This window comes from Nanorana parkeri, unplaced genomic scaffold, assembly GCF_000935625.1.
Source record: "Nanorana parkeri isolate BGI_ZX_2015 unplaced genomic scaffold, ASM93562v1 scaffold2697, whole genome shotgun sequence".
Classification (NCBI taxonomy): domain Eukaryota; kingdom Metazoa; phylum Chordata; class Amphibia; order Anura; family Dicroglossidae; genus Nanorana; species Nanorana parkeri.
In genome coordinates this window covers 65,382-80,163 of record NW_017308965.1, presented here as the reverse complement: position 1 = coordinate 80,163, position 14,782 = coordinate 65,382, and the positions used below count along the sequence as shown (strand labels likewise).

General features: G+C 41.7%; 1 protein-coding gene across 1 annotated transcript in view; it reads right to left on the bottom strand.

The window, feature by feature from the left end:
* The window catches only part of LOC108802182 (ceruloplasmin-like), a 53,056-nt gene that overhangs the window by 26,153 nt on the left and 12,121 nt on the right, over positions 1-14,782 (bottom strand). The window contains exons 7-13 of the mRNA XM_018574049.1: positions 12,502-12,641; positions 11,669-11,815; positions 9,003-9,229; positions 5,738-5,888; positions 5,139-5,351; positions 2,175-2,379; positions 79-218 (exon numbers count right to left, since the gene is read on the bottom strand). Of these exons, the coding sequence (XP_018429551.1) occupies positions 79-218; positions 2,175-2,379; positions 5,139-5,351; positions 5,738-5,888; positions 9,003-9,229; positions 11,669-11,815; positions 12,502-12,641 (1,223 nt within the window). The remainder of the gene's footprint in view (positions 1-78; positions 219-2,174; positions 2,380-5,138; positions 5,352-5,737; positions 5,889-9,002; positions 9,230-11,668; positions 11,816-12,501; positions 12,642-14,782) is intronic.

The following is a 14,782-nucleotide window of genomic DNA, read 5'->3' as shown; positions in this document are numbered from 1 at the left end:
GAAAAGGTTTGTTCTAAACAGACTTCAGTTTTAAATAATTACTTTAATATAGGGGAGAAAACAAGCTTTAAAAGTTACCTAGAATTCCAAGATGATCTTCATTTTCTGTCCTCTCTTTGCGAGTTGTAAAGGTGTCATCTGTATATTCTCGGTATACAGCTTTCTTGTATTTCGAACCGATAAATGTTCTACTTTTATTTAAAAATGCATCACCAGGGCTTTGGGAGATCAAAGAAACATAATGTCATGACAATACACTTCCTGGGTAGTACATCCAGTAACTAAAGATGGCCGTACACTGTACAAATATCTTGAGGAACAGCCTGAAATTTGCACAGAGTGTGCTTCTGTCGGCACCCTTTTGGCCTGCATCCCTCAATCAACAGATCGATGGAGCCGGCCAATGAGCTGCCGGCTCTGTCTGGGTATACTACAAAAGAAACAGCAGGGATGCTCGTAGAGTTGATGGAGGAATCTGCTCTTTTTTTTTTCCTTCAGCTCGCGTGTTGAACAAAAAAAATAGAGCAGTATACTGTATGGCCAGCCATAGGAACAGTCCTATGTCTGGGCATTACTTCTGCATATACTGCTGATAGCATAGACTATACCAGTGATTCTCAACCTGTGTAACCTCAGGACCCACATTTGTCCTTGGTCATTAAGTCACGACCCAAGTCGCACTGCAATGGAATTACCGGAATTAGGGTACCGCACGTTCTGGTGAGGGCATACGAGCCATTGCTTGTTCAGCTCCCTTGCATGCCCTGTAGAGGTGCAGGGAGCCAGAATGTGATGTCACTCCGGTCCAGGCACCTCTATAGGACATGTGAGGGAGATTTAAGCAATGCATGTATGGAGGGGGCTCCCTCGCGGCCCTAGCTCCATCCCATCCCACCTCAAGCTGGCATTAGGCACCAGGCTGCAGATTTTGAATGGCTGCTTGGCGCGAGAACTGACAGTGCTGTGATAGGGGGAGGCAGAGGAGCCTCTCACCTAGAAAAGTGGAAGGCATGCGGCGACCCACTGAACACGGGGTCGTGACCCACTTTTGGGTCCCGACCCACCAGTTGAGAGCCAAGGGACTATACCATATAGAGACATAAACATACAGTTATATATATATATAGTACATTATTTTTTGGGGGGATCTCCCTACAGCATATTTTTAGGAATGTATTTATAATGCTTTTTTTGTAAAGCACATATTATTTGTATTATATATATATATATTACACATTAGTTAGTTCAATAAGTTGTAGATCTAATTATCTAACAGTCATTTTTATGCTTTTCTGAGCAGAAAATATTTTTTTAGGAACCTATTTATTTTGACCAACTTAGTCTACTTTTTGTTTCCCCCTCCTCCTCAAAGGATATGAACTGTAGTGCAGGTCTTTATTGTAGGTAGCAGAGCCTCAAGTTTTACATTTTTTATTCTGCTACTTGATCCTTAACCTCTTGCAATTAAGTCTGAAAGTTTTTCTCCTGATCTTCCACTACACTGGTACAACTTGTTTGTTCCGTGAAGTCTGGCAGGAGTATGTAAGAGCAGGTAAGGAGGGGATTCGGGAGAAAACTGCTGAAATAATCAGCCTACTGTTATCCTTTCAGTGCAATACAATGCTCAGTAATTATCAACAGACTCCCCTGCCTCACGTCAAAATGGAGAATAGACTCAACCAAATGAACATGGTCTTACTAGGCACTGCCATATGGGGCATGAGCAAATTGGATTGGGAAAATCTGATCCATATAATTAATATAGCACATAACTTTTTTTGTATTTATATTGAAACTAACATGCAAGTATGAGCACTTTGTGATCCACTATGATACTAAATACACTGTATTCTTCTTATTTTGGCAATAGTCAATTTAGATCAAGAAACTTAGGTCTCCTCATTGGAAAACCACCCTGAATTACAACACTTTGGGGATCATTTACAAATGTTCTGTGGATGCTGTTTGCACCTCTAAAAGGTGCTGACGTGTATAGGAAATTCCTATATATAGGGGTGCTAGTACCGTGTGAGCGTCACCCAACCCAGCTACACGTTGGGTGGAATTTTTGTAAATTAACCCCTTGGTTTAACTAAATTAAATTGATTAAATGAACCCATTCCAACTCTGAGACTTGACTGGGGTGTTAGGTGTCAGTAGTTCAGCATCATTACCTCTTAGGATGGTGTGAAAGCCACTCATGTTCCCAGGTGCGGTTTGGAGCATAGTCCCATTCTAATTCCTCAGCCGCAATGTAATATGTCTTTACCTTATACATCTCAAACTGAGTCTTCTTTTGAGCACATGACTTTACCCTGTAATGTTGTCTCATTCCCCCGGTGTAATGATCTGTGGTCATACATTCCACATTGAAGACCCCTGCAAGGAAGAAAGGGAAAGCAATGCATTTTATGTTTTCAAAAAATGATTTTCTTGAAAAAGACCATAGGAACTGTACTGGCCCATAAATTGCTATTTAAAATAGGAATTTCAGTTTAAAAAAAATACTGTATTTTATGTTCTCTACTGCAGACTTTGATTTACTCATTCCCTCCAATATTTTAGATTTCCTTTGGGTTATATGGTGTGCTATCAATATAAAGCAATAATCATTAATCTGTGCAGCCGTAGGCAGCCGAGTGAATGACCGACCTGAAGTGAAGTGAGCCGAACACTGTTCGGCTATTCACTTTAGGCTGGTACGGCTGATTTCAGCCGTACATCGGCTGAAATCAGCCGTACATCGGCTTGCTTCGCGTGGCTTCGGGTTGGCCGAACATGCTGAGCCGACCCGAAGTGCAGAATGAGTTCGACTCAGCCGATCCGACATCTGGATCGGCTGAGCCGTACCTCCGGCAGGCTACTCACTGCTGTTCGGACTATTCTTAAAGATGCCGAACAGCAGTGAGTGAATAGCGGCATTCGGCTCGGCTGTTCTGCTCGGTCCCTCAGAGGTAACAAGCAGAACAGAAAAAGAGTGAAAAAAGTTAAAAAAAGTAAATAGAAAATGTTTGTGCGGCGCTAGCAGTGACAGCTAGCTCCGCCCAATAGTTTCCTATTGTCCGGCGGCTCTGCTGCTGTAAAAAAATAAAAATAAAATAAAAACTCTCCCGGGCGCTCTGGGAGCCTCCCGCACCCGGCCGCCCAGGAGAGAAACACTGCTTTTTCTTTTTTTTCTTTATTCTGACAAGAGCGATGTCAGAATAGAAAAAAAAATTAAATACATTTTCCCATTGAAAAGCATTGGTACATTACTATTGGCTATTTCAATTTGCAATAGCCAATAGTAAACTAGCATTGTACACACCCTCTGCTGATGGACCGGATGGGGAACTGCAGCAGAGGGCGGGTACAATGCTAGTTTACTATTGGCTATTGCAAATTGAAATATCCAATAGTAATGTCCCAAAGCTTTTCAATGGGAATTTTTTTGTTTTCTATTCTGACATCGCCTGTATCAGAATAAAGAAAAAAAAAAGACACAGCAGTGTTTCTCTCCTTGGCGGCCGGGAGCAGGAGACTCCCGGGGCGCCAGGGAGAGTTAGCTGTTTGGAGATCAGTGTCCCTTGTTAGCAGGTAACCAGGGACGCTGATCTCTCTGAAAGTGGCCGGAGCCAGCCGTAAGATCACGTCTGGCTCCGCCCAGCTGTCAGAAGCAGGCTGTCGGCCGGCCAGCTTTGGCCTTCAGCACGGCTCAGCCGAGCTGATGCATATGCGTTCGGCTCGACTGAGCCGCTCGGCCATGATCGGGAGCTGTACGTGCTATTGTGAATAGCCCGTACAGCACCCCTTTGGTTCTACTGAACCGAAGGGGTCCTGGGGCCGAAGCTAGCCGAAGGATCGACCGAAGCTACGGCTAGATCCTTCGGCAGCTTCGTGAATAGATCTAAGTGTCCTGAAACATGCCTAAACTCTGTTGGGTGGATTTGCTGAAGGAGCAAAGCTTGTTCACTTTGGGAATTTTTATTTAGCTTAGTAAATTAGGTAAATCTGTGTTGTATCCGATTGTTTTGTTTTTTGTTTCTGTGCATGTGATTAGGTATCCTTTGCAAAGTGAATTATCTCCACATTCACTAAGGTAAGTGAAAATTCCCTTGCAAAGTGCATCTCCTGAGTGTCTATGTACCTCCCCTCTGCAGTTCAATTACCTGAATCTGAAAGCTGTTAGAGCCCCTGCTGGTAATGCCATTCTATCCACATAGGATAAAAGCTTGTTTTAATAAGCCGGTATTGTCCACAAACCTTTTGTGAATGTTGGTGAAATATATTTTCCTTGACTTGTGCATGCATTGTCATTAACATATTTCAACATGCATCAGCTTAAACTGCACATTTTTGCACTGCACAATAAATATGTTGTTAGATTGCTGCTAGCCAGTAGGCCTGTGAAAACCGGGCACATTCATTAGCCCATTTTCACGCGATGGGAGTAATTAATCTGGAATCTGTAGCAGTTGCCCATATTAACCAATCAGTTTCTCTCTTCAGTTCAGTTAAACTTTGGAAATAAAAGATGGACGCTGATTATTTGCTATAGGCAGCTGCTCATGATTTTGTAGCAACCATGGCTCCCTCCATAGATACAATGGAGAAATTAGTGTAGCCACAAGGACAGGAGTGTGCTTTGCAGAATTAACAGGTAGAAAGAAAGGGAAAAGCCTGAAAAAAAGATATTTAATAACTTTTATATAACATATTATGCAGCACACCACTTTGCACAGCATGTGTGTTGTAGTGCGCTGCAGTGCAGGTGCATAGCCCACTATTTTTAACCATCCACCCCTGGCGTCAGTGTAATGAAACATTGTAAGGGGGGCTTAACATTTTTTACACATTCCCAAATTGTCAGGGGACTTCTATTGCTGACCTCCTTCCTAAAATGCTACTTGTCTGGATGTTCATTGCCTTCAGTGCTTTGTGAGCCAGTGACTTAGAACAAGGGTACAACAATGAATAATGATGCAAATGTGGAAAGTCAGATATCTTTATCTGCATACCAGTTCCATGGCAGTGCCTCAAATAACTAAAGCAATGGGGTCAGCATGACAGCCAGGCAGCAAGCTTTTTCAGATGGACAGCTCAGCAATGGTGGAATCTTTCCTGTAACATTCTCATTGTACTATTTTACTGCATCTCACCTTCATTGTCTGGTGTCATTGTTATGGAATATGAGATATGTGGAAATAAACTTGCAACATCTCTTGTGGTGTCACGCACTTTAATGGTGTTTCCTGAAAAGTGGATTCCATGTATATCAACTTCTGTACCAAGTCCCAGCATATGCCAGCGTACGGAATCTTCGACACACATATCCAGGCCGGGCTGATTTCCATACATATACCCATTGATAGCTGTGAGCAGTGGATAAAAAAAGATAAACTCTTAGGGATACATATACATTTTTAATGAAAAAAATATTTCTGTATAGTTATAATAAGCACATCATAATTCATACCTAAGATCTGTTTAGTGTAAATCTGCAGATTTTCTGTGGTCAGATGGAAAAGGTGCAACAGATTCCTCCATCTACACTTAACTGTGCGGATGGAGTAATCTCCACCTGGGCCAATCTGTTGCACTTTTTCCATCTAACCACAGAAAATCTGCAGATAATTGTAAGGTGTATGGGCACCTTAATAAATATAGATCTCCTTGTTATCTAAATGTATATGTGACCAAGCTGTGATCATTCAGGTTTTTACACATTCTTAACAGGTGTCAGTCATTTAACACTTACAGTGCATCATATTGGACTCTTGGAAATCTTCATTATCTGCGTCCACAGACTGTGGTTTCCCTGTAAATTGGTCAATGTTGTCCTTTAAGTACCAGCTTTTATTCTCATCAAATACAGCAGGCATCATGAAGTAATTGTGAGCTACACCTCTCTGCAAAAAGCAAGATTTCACTTGTGAGATCTGAGCTACACAGGGGTTAACAAAATAGAAATAACATGCCAACAAGTGGGAAAATTTCAACTACCTTCACTCACTCATATTGCAAACAGAAATGGCTTTAAAGCTCAACTCCAGGCTAGCAAAAAAGTACCCTTACAGTGTGGCTACCCCCACTGCAAGGGTTAAGTGATTGTTTTTAGGGCTCTCTTAGGGCTGCTAGATTGGTTCCCACCGCCTTTTCTCCTCCAGAAGTCTAAAGGTGGCCATACACTGTACAACCATCGCAAGACCTTAGTCTTACGATGGTTGTAAAGTGATTAAAAAAACATACGATCTGCCCATCTTGGACAGGCAGATCGTACTCTCGATTATCGCAAGCCCGCCCCCTTGAGGGGCGGGCTTGCGATGACTGCAATGCTGAACGGGCAGTGTGCGCGTGCGCACACCGGCCCGTTTGGCATTTGTCTCCCGAGCACCGTTCAAACCAGCCGAAAATCGTACGATTCTCGGCTGGTTTTCTAACATGCTCCTTAGACAAAAGACGTGTGACCGTACAGTAGAAACGGTCGCACGTCTTCGTTCACACTGTTCGATTCTCGTACGATCGCGGGATTTCCCGCGATTCTCGTACGAGAATCGAGCAGTGTATGGGCACCTTTATGATCAATGATGTCATGACATCTTATGCAGGTTTAATAGACTTCGAGGGACATTCCACCAGTTGGAAAGGAGGAGAAGAAGAGGAAAACACTGACTGCCAGGGGTTAAGGAGCTGCAACCTGTATCAGTACTCCTCTCAAGAGCCTTCAGCCCTGATACAGGTAGTGGGCTGGCTATTGGGAGAAGTTATGAAAATATCAAAATGTCTTAATGGGTGTATGTCAGTGTGGAGAAGCATTCCTAGGCAGACTACATTTGCAAGCAGACTGCCTTAAGTAATGCCCACATGTGATGCTGAGTCTCCATGTTTTAAATAACTGAAATCCAATGAATGAAAATTGGCTGGGGGCAGGGACAGTAAAGAGCTAGATAATGTTGGATGTACTCTAGAAAGGGAGGAGGGCTCTATCTGACTTTCTGCAGCTTCTAATGAACACTGTGAGAAGCTTACCATGTGCAGTGAAATCAGACTAAGCATTTTCAGTACAGAAGAGGAGCTTGTACAACTATATTCTTTCATTGCTAACATAAATATTATGTTGAAGACATTGCTGCCATGTCAACAAACTGTCTGCTTAGATTTTTTCCAACTGCTGGCTTTCTTGTTGAGGTGATTTGCGTGGTTTTACCGCCATGTGTCTTGGGCTCAATTATGCCTCCTGGGTGCCCAGCACCTACTTTGTGCATGTCAGTGGCGTCAGATCAGTGACCATTGGTTCACTGATCTCCCCCTGGTAGCGCAAACCCCGAAGCACTGAACTCGGAGCACTTCCAGGTTCAGTGCTGTCAGACCCCCACCACTCTGGCCGAAGAAGAAAAAAAATAAAAATAAAGTTTAATAAAATAAATGAAAAAACATCAAAACATTTTTAAAGCCCCCAGCCTCCGTGTATGCAAATGAGTGCGTAGAGTGCACATGCACATGAAAATTACATCTGCACCACACGTTAGGTATTGTCATGCATGTGGGAGTGAGGGCAATAATTCTAGCGCCATCATTCACTGTTAACCCTAAAATGATGCGCTGTAAAGACTGTTACAGCTGAACTTCAGGTATTAACCCCTTCGTGACGGGAGACGTACAGTGTACGTCCCGCCATGAAGTGCCCATATGACTGGCCACGTACACTGTACGTGATTAGTTTTTTAAGGCTCTGTAATGCCGGTAACCGATGATTCTTAGCGGTTACCCTTTATTAATGAATGCCTCAGGATTGAGGCATTCATTAATGAAATAGTTAAGCTTTTGCAAAAGCTTCTTTCTTTAATTAATGAAAGAATGAAGCCCTTACATACAAATACTGGATCGCTAAATAGCAATCCGTATTTGACAGCTGAAAATAGCAGAAATTTAGCAGAATGACTCACCTCTCTGCTATTCATTTTGACAGCTCGATAGACTGGCCCGAAGTTTATGATACATTTCAGGCACAGAGATATTACAATGTATCTCTTTGACTGAAATGTATCACTTCTGATCGTCTAGGCACGATCAAAAACCTTGAGTGAGATCTGATTCTGACATGCTGTCAGGATCAGTCTCTGAGGTTATTATTAGCTGTTCCTAAGTTTGGAGCAGCCTAATAATAACCAAGAATTAAAAAAAGTTAATTTATCATACTGAAAGTATATTATTGCTGTGGAAGAATCACACAGCAAAAATGTAAAAAGTGTGTCAGTCATTTATGAACAGAAACGGAAAACTAGCTCAGTCATGAAGGGGTTAATATTTATGTACACTTACATTAGTCCAGCTTGGCCCAGTGTAAAATATACATATGTTATACATTGTAGGACCACTGGGATCTATAAGACACTGTAGTAGCTGGAGCCATTACAGTATTTTACAGTGATCTTCTGGGTCCTGTATGCTACTGTGCACAATTGCACAATTATCTTATGAGATAAAAAACAATGCAGTTGTCACCATTTTATTCAACAGGGTCTCTGCCTTAAGATGAGGGGTTAAGTAATCTTCAGGCCTAAATGTGCATTTTAACCTATTGAAAAAAAGGTTTGCCATCCAAAGCAAAGCTCCTCTGCTAGGGTGACCTTGACCTCTTTTACACATAACAGTTATTGTTTTTGTGGCTCATGATATTGGGTAATGTGTATATTAACATGTATGAGATAACTGTATAGTTATTAATAGTGGGAATATAAGTGTGTCCGATAACTATATAGGGAAAAGCTATCTCACTGTCTCTGCTGCCTATATGCGCAAGCCTACTGTGCCTTATAGTAAATCCGATCCTGACCGTTTCCTTTTATCTACCAACAGCAGATACAACTGATCTTTATTTCCAGGACTGTTGCTGTTGTCATAAAATGTTGCTCCAGATGTCATCTCTTTTATATCAAGTTGCTAAAGTTTATCAAGTTGGTCAAATCACAAAATAATATCCCTGTTGTTTTTACTATTCAAATGTAAGATCCAAAATGTACCTGTTGATTATTGATTAAGCTCTTGCACACTAACAAGGGGCCGACAAGTCCAGAATTGGTGTCTCTGACCACATCCACAGATGAATAATAAAGCCATGGTAAGCAGTTTAGGTCATGAATTGTGGATCCCACACTGTCAGGGACGTCCCATCTGTATGTTACTGTATCTCCTGGAGCCACATGAGAAGGATGAGAGTGCCCACTTTGTTCCCCAGATTCACCATTTTCTGAAGAAGAAAAAAAATAGCCAGCTGAGCTCATATATTAGTAACACATAGTTTAGTTGGACAGTTTGAGGATTATGAATGTAAACTGGTAGAGAAATGTTTGCTGCACCAATTGTATTTCTAAATCACAACAGTGTAGTTAATAGGATGGAACTCACAAAGCTCAAAAAGTTGCCGGGAGCAGGAGGCTCCCGGAGTGCCAGGGAGAGTTTGCTGTTTGGAGATCAGTGTCCCTGGTTAGCAGGTAACCAGGGACGCTGATCTCTCTGCAAGTGGCTGGAGCCAGCCGTAAGATCACGATGCATACGCGTTCGGCTCGACTGAGCCGCTCGGCCACTTTCGGGAGCTGTACGGGCTATAGTGAATAGCCCGTACAGCACCCCTTCGGTTCTACTGAACCGAAGGGGTCCTGGGGCCGAAGATAGCTGAAGGATCGGCCGAAGCTATGGCTAGATCCTTCGGCAGCTTCGTGAATAGACCCCTTATTCTAAGTGACCTTTGCTTGTGCTTTCTTTTCCAGTGTCATTTTTATTTCTTCTTTTACCTGTTACTTGCCCAGTAATGTTCAGAATCTACCATAAACCACCGCCCTGCCGATGGTTGCTGGAACCTGCTTAGAACTGTCTATCCTGGAATTCTAGTTTTAAACATATGTAGAAAGATTTTGGATCATGTTTAGTATGGTAGCACACCTCCCAACTTTGCGAGATGCGAAAGAGGAATACATTATAGCATGACATATGTAGGCAAAGCACACTCCCCTACCACACCGCAGTAACACAGACCATAATGCTTGGTGGGCACAAAATGATTGGTTCATCCCAACATTACTTTTTTCCATCACTACTTTTCCTTTATTTTGGCTTTTCAAAATAACAGATAGAATCATTTCAAGGTTAGATAAAATTCCGTTAACGAATTTCGGATCCGAATTTCTTTGAAACAGGAACTAATATTACCCCTGTAAATGAGGTTGAACAACATGACAAGATTTTTTTTTTTAATCCGAAATACGGATCCGCTGCTGCTGAGGGTTGCATTACAATACACAGGCAGGAAATCCGAAATTCCGTTGACGGAATTTCGTTCCGTTACGAACATTCGTTATATTGAAGTTAAAAAGCAAAATACCTTTGTTAATATACTGGAGTTAATGGTAGTTTTTTGTTTTTTTATCCGAAATACGAAATTCGGATCCGGAATCCGTTAACGGAATTCGTATTTCGTTTGGTTGACCAATCAGAGGTTTTCTCTTCTGCTGCTGAGAGTTGCATTACAATACAGGCAGGAAATACGAAATTCCGTTGACGGAATTTCGTTCCGTTATGAACATTCGTTATATTGAAGTTAAAAAGCAAAGTACATTTGTTAATATACTGGAGTTGATGGTAGTTTTTTTTTTTTATCCGAAATACGAAATTCGGATCCGGAATCCGTTAACAGAATTTGTTTTTCGGATAAAAAAACAACTACCACATCGACTCCAATATTAACAAAGGTATTTAATGTCAGTCCCGGGACCTCTTCCTCCTGTCCTGGGCCCTACATGCTTCACGCTGCTCCCCTCACCTTGTTCCGGGCACAGCGTGAAGCATCATCCAGCCGGGCAGCAGCCAATGAGTGGGAGCGGTGTAATCCCCGCCCCCTCATCACACAGAACTGCTGCCCAGTGCCGAATAGAGCTGCTGCAGACACGAAGGGGGAGACAGGGAGCTGGAAGTATGAAGGAAGGTGACATGGGGTCCGGGAGCGGAAAGCTGGGGACATGAAGGGGGAGATAATGCAGAGCTGGGGACATGAAAGAGGAGAGTGTTTTGAATCTGGTGCAGTTATAATAAATGTAACGTTACATGAAGTGAGTATGAGACTTCTGTTTATTTATGTTGGAATCATGGAATGGGGTTGAGTGTGGTGTCACATACAGTCATGTTTTTTCTACAATCTGTCTCCTTTGTGTTGCCTCTAGCATGCAAACCATGTGAATGTGCACAACACTATAACAGGCTTTAGGAATAAATATTCCAAATGTACTAAAAGGTTAAACACTAGAAATGAGCATACCAAGCTGACCTGTCCTACCACCCCATTTACATCATATATTTACTATTTTGGTACAAGTGGCCTATCACGACTTACTAAATTCAAGAAAATAAGAACAAGACCTATTTAGACTGGCAATATGGAACAATCACATGTCCATTTCACTCAGTCATACCTACAGATGTGCAGAGAATATTAGAATTGTATGGCCATTGTCTTTCATATCATATATTTACGATTTTAGTGCAAATGGCCTAGCACAAATTATTACATTTAAGAAAATAGAAACATGACCTTTATAGATGGCAGTATGAAACATTCACATGTCCTTTTCACTCCATTACACATTCATGTGCAGCGAATATTAGCATTTTATGATTAAAACAAATTTTTGGTTACCTTTAGAATCTTTGCCAGTTTTGTAGGCAGCACCTTCCATGTCTTTTGTGTAGCTCACTCCATGGCCCTGGATACTGTATGGGCGGCTTGCTTTGTTCCTAAATGTAATTTTGATAACATCTCCTACCTGTGCCAGAATGAGAGGGCCTAATAATGAAGATAGCACCATTAGTGTATGTTCATACAGGCATGTTTTAAAGAACCAGACTTAAAATTTGGTTTAAGCTTTTTAAAGAACCACGAACCTAAATTGTTTTAGAAAAAAAAAGCAACAGAATAAGGACATGTCCATTTGTTATGAACTTCTGGTTCAAAGTCTTTCAACTTTTAAAGATGGCGTTTTACAGATACATCCATGGAAACCATTGGCCAACTCTTGTACATGGTAATATAGATGGACTACTAAGATCCCAGGAAACCCTCACACACCATGTCCTATTCACAGCCCAACTGACTATTGCTAGAAACTGGAAAAAGCAACTTATCTCCTTGCAGGAAATCACAAAAATTGATACATTATCATGATTTATGAACACCTCATGAGTCTCCTGGAAGACAAACACAAGAAATGTTTGCAGATCTGGGAGGCATGGATATTGTTTTACCACATGGAGATGAATATAGATAGTCTACGATATCCATGACCTGTGGGATGCCCCCCCCGGGTTCAGGGTTACCAAGTCATCTACATTGTTTCCATTCAAATAAATGACTGAAGAGTAGATGGCCCACCATTCTTTCTTTCTTCTCTTTCTTCACTACCCATTGTCTTACCACTGCTGCCGCTATTTTTAAAATTCCTCCAGGGTGAAAGAACCTCCCAAAACACTTACCCAAAATTCCAAGATGTTCTTCCTCTTTGGATCTTGGCTTCTGTGTTGTGAAAGTTGAGTCTGTATATTCTCTATACACTGCTTTTTTATACGTTCCTCCAATTCTCATGTCATTTTGTTCAAAAAATGTTGCTGATTCACTGAAAAATATGCAGAACAGAATAATTGCATACAATCATTTAACATCAACAAAATATTATAAGTTCTGAAGTAACAACTTTGCATTAGCATATTGATCAATCTAAAACATAATTGATTCTATAAAGTCATTGTTTTATCAGTAAATTAATACGGTACAATCTAGGAAAATGCACATGAAAAGAATGTTCTTCTAATTAGATGAAAAACACTATCTTGGCATAATTTTATCATTGTCTCTGGATCTGCTGTGGTGATTTAACCTCAGTTCCAGTCCATGCAATCACTTGTACAAGAATTGAGAGGATATTTCCTCCACTAGGCCAAGAAACAACATAATAATATAATATGAGTTTTAGCCCTTCCCCGTTCTATCTCATACTAAAAAAAATAAAGGAGGTTTGGCTGGAATTACCCTTTCAGTGCAAGTAGGGAAAGGCTGACACATATTTAGTTACATTAAAAGATGTAGAGAGCATATATATTTGTGTCTTACTATATTTTTGTGAAAACCAGATGCTAGAGAATAATGTGTGCCAATAAAGGTGCCCACACACTGCACGATTCTCGTACGAGAATCGCGGGAAATCCCGAGATCGTACGAGAATCGTGCAGTGTGAATGAAGACGTGCGACCGTTTCTACTGTACGGACGCACATCTTTTGTCTAAGGAGCATGCTAGAAAACCAGCCGAAAATCGTACGATTTTCGGCTGGTTTGAATGATGCTCGGGAGACAAATGCCGAATGGGCCGGTGTGCGCATGCGCTGCCCGTTTAGCATTGCACAAGCCCGCAAGTACGAATGATCGCAAGTACGATCGCAAGTACGATCGCAAGTACTTGCACAAGCCCGCAAGTACATTGATCGCAAGTACGATCTGAATGTCCAAGATGGGCAGATCGTACGTTTTTTTAAATTTACTTTACAACCATCGCAAGACTAAGGTCCTGCGATGGTTGTAAAGTGTATGGCCACCTTAACTGTAGTCAGCTAATTCTGTAAAGATGAGTGTCTCTTCAACTGTCTTTCTGTGAAACTAAATGTAAGAAAGCTTGGAATTCCCTCCAGGTCGAGTAATACTGAATCTGAAAAGCAATGTGATATCCCCTGTGCTAGTAATAACCTGTAGACATGTGCAATTCGTTTTCAGAAAAATTTGTTTTACGGACGAATTCTTCTTATTCAGAAATTTGGATGTATCCAAATTTCCGAATAACAGAAATGGCGAATTGAAACAAATCCAAATTTCCGAAAACTAAATTCCGGACGAAATTCGTTAGCGGTAGTCTGTACGTATTTTCGTTTGTGGCCGAGTTATAGTTGCAGTAAAGTGACATTAAAAAAATAAAATAAAAATTGTTAATGTTACTTTGCTGCAACGAAACACAAATGAAAATTCATACAGACTACCGCTAACGAATTTCGTCCGAATCCGATTCCTGAAATTAATTGACTTTCGGACCCGAATCAAGGAAAAAGAAATAATGCAAATTCCAAATCAAAATGAAACTAAACTAAACATTTTTTTGCCAGTGCATATGTCTAATAACCTGCTTGCTCTCTAAAGCGTGGGTGTCCAAACTCCGGCCCTCCAGCTGTGGTGGAACTACAAATCCCAAGAGCCATTGCAAGATTCTCACAGCCACAGACATGACTCCCGGAGAGAGATGCATCATGGGATTTGTAGTTTTACCACAGCTGGAGGGCCGGAGTTTGGACACCCCTGCTCTAAAGGATACCTGGAATACTATGGAATATTTACATTTTCCTATGTAATGACTGGTCGTGCAGGCTGTAAAAAGTTCTAACAATCGGTCAATTTGACAGTGTTTGTTGTATCTGCTCAGATACAAGTTTAGTGTGTCATAGGTCTGCCTTGCTTACTTATACTGAATTTAACCCCTTCGTGACTGACGACGTACAGTGTACGTCGCCAGCATCGGGGCTGTTTAAACAGACTCCCGGTGACTTTTGCCGCCGGGACTCTGTTTAAACTTGTAGAGCCGACTGTCGGCTTTACAACAGAAGCGATCCTGGCGTCTTACCTGTCGCCAGATCGCTTCGGCGTCCCGAAGAAGGGGGCGCGCCCCCCGCCGGACACCCCCGCCGTGCTTCCCGGGCTCCGTTGCCCCTCCTACGGG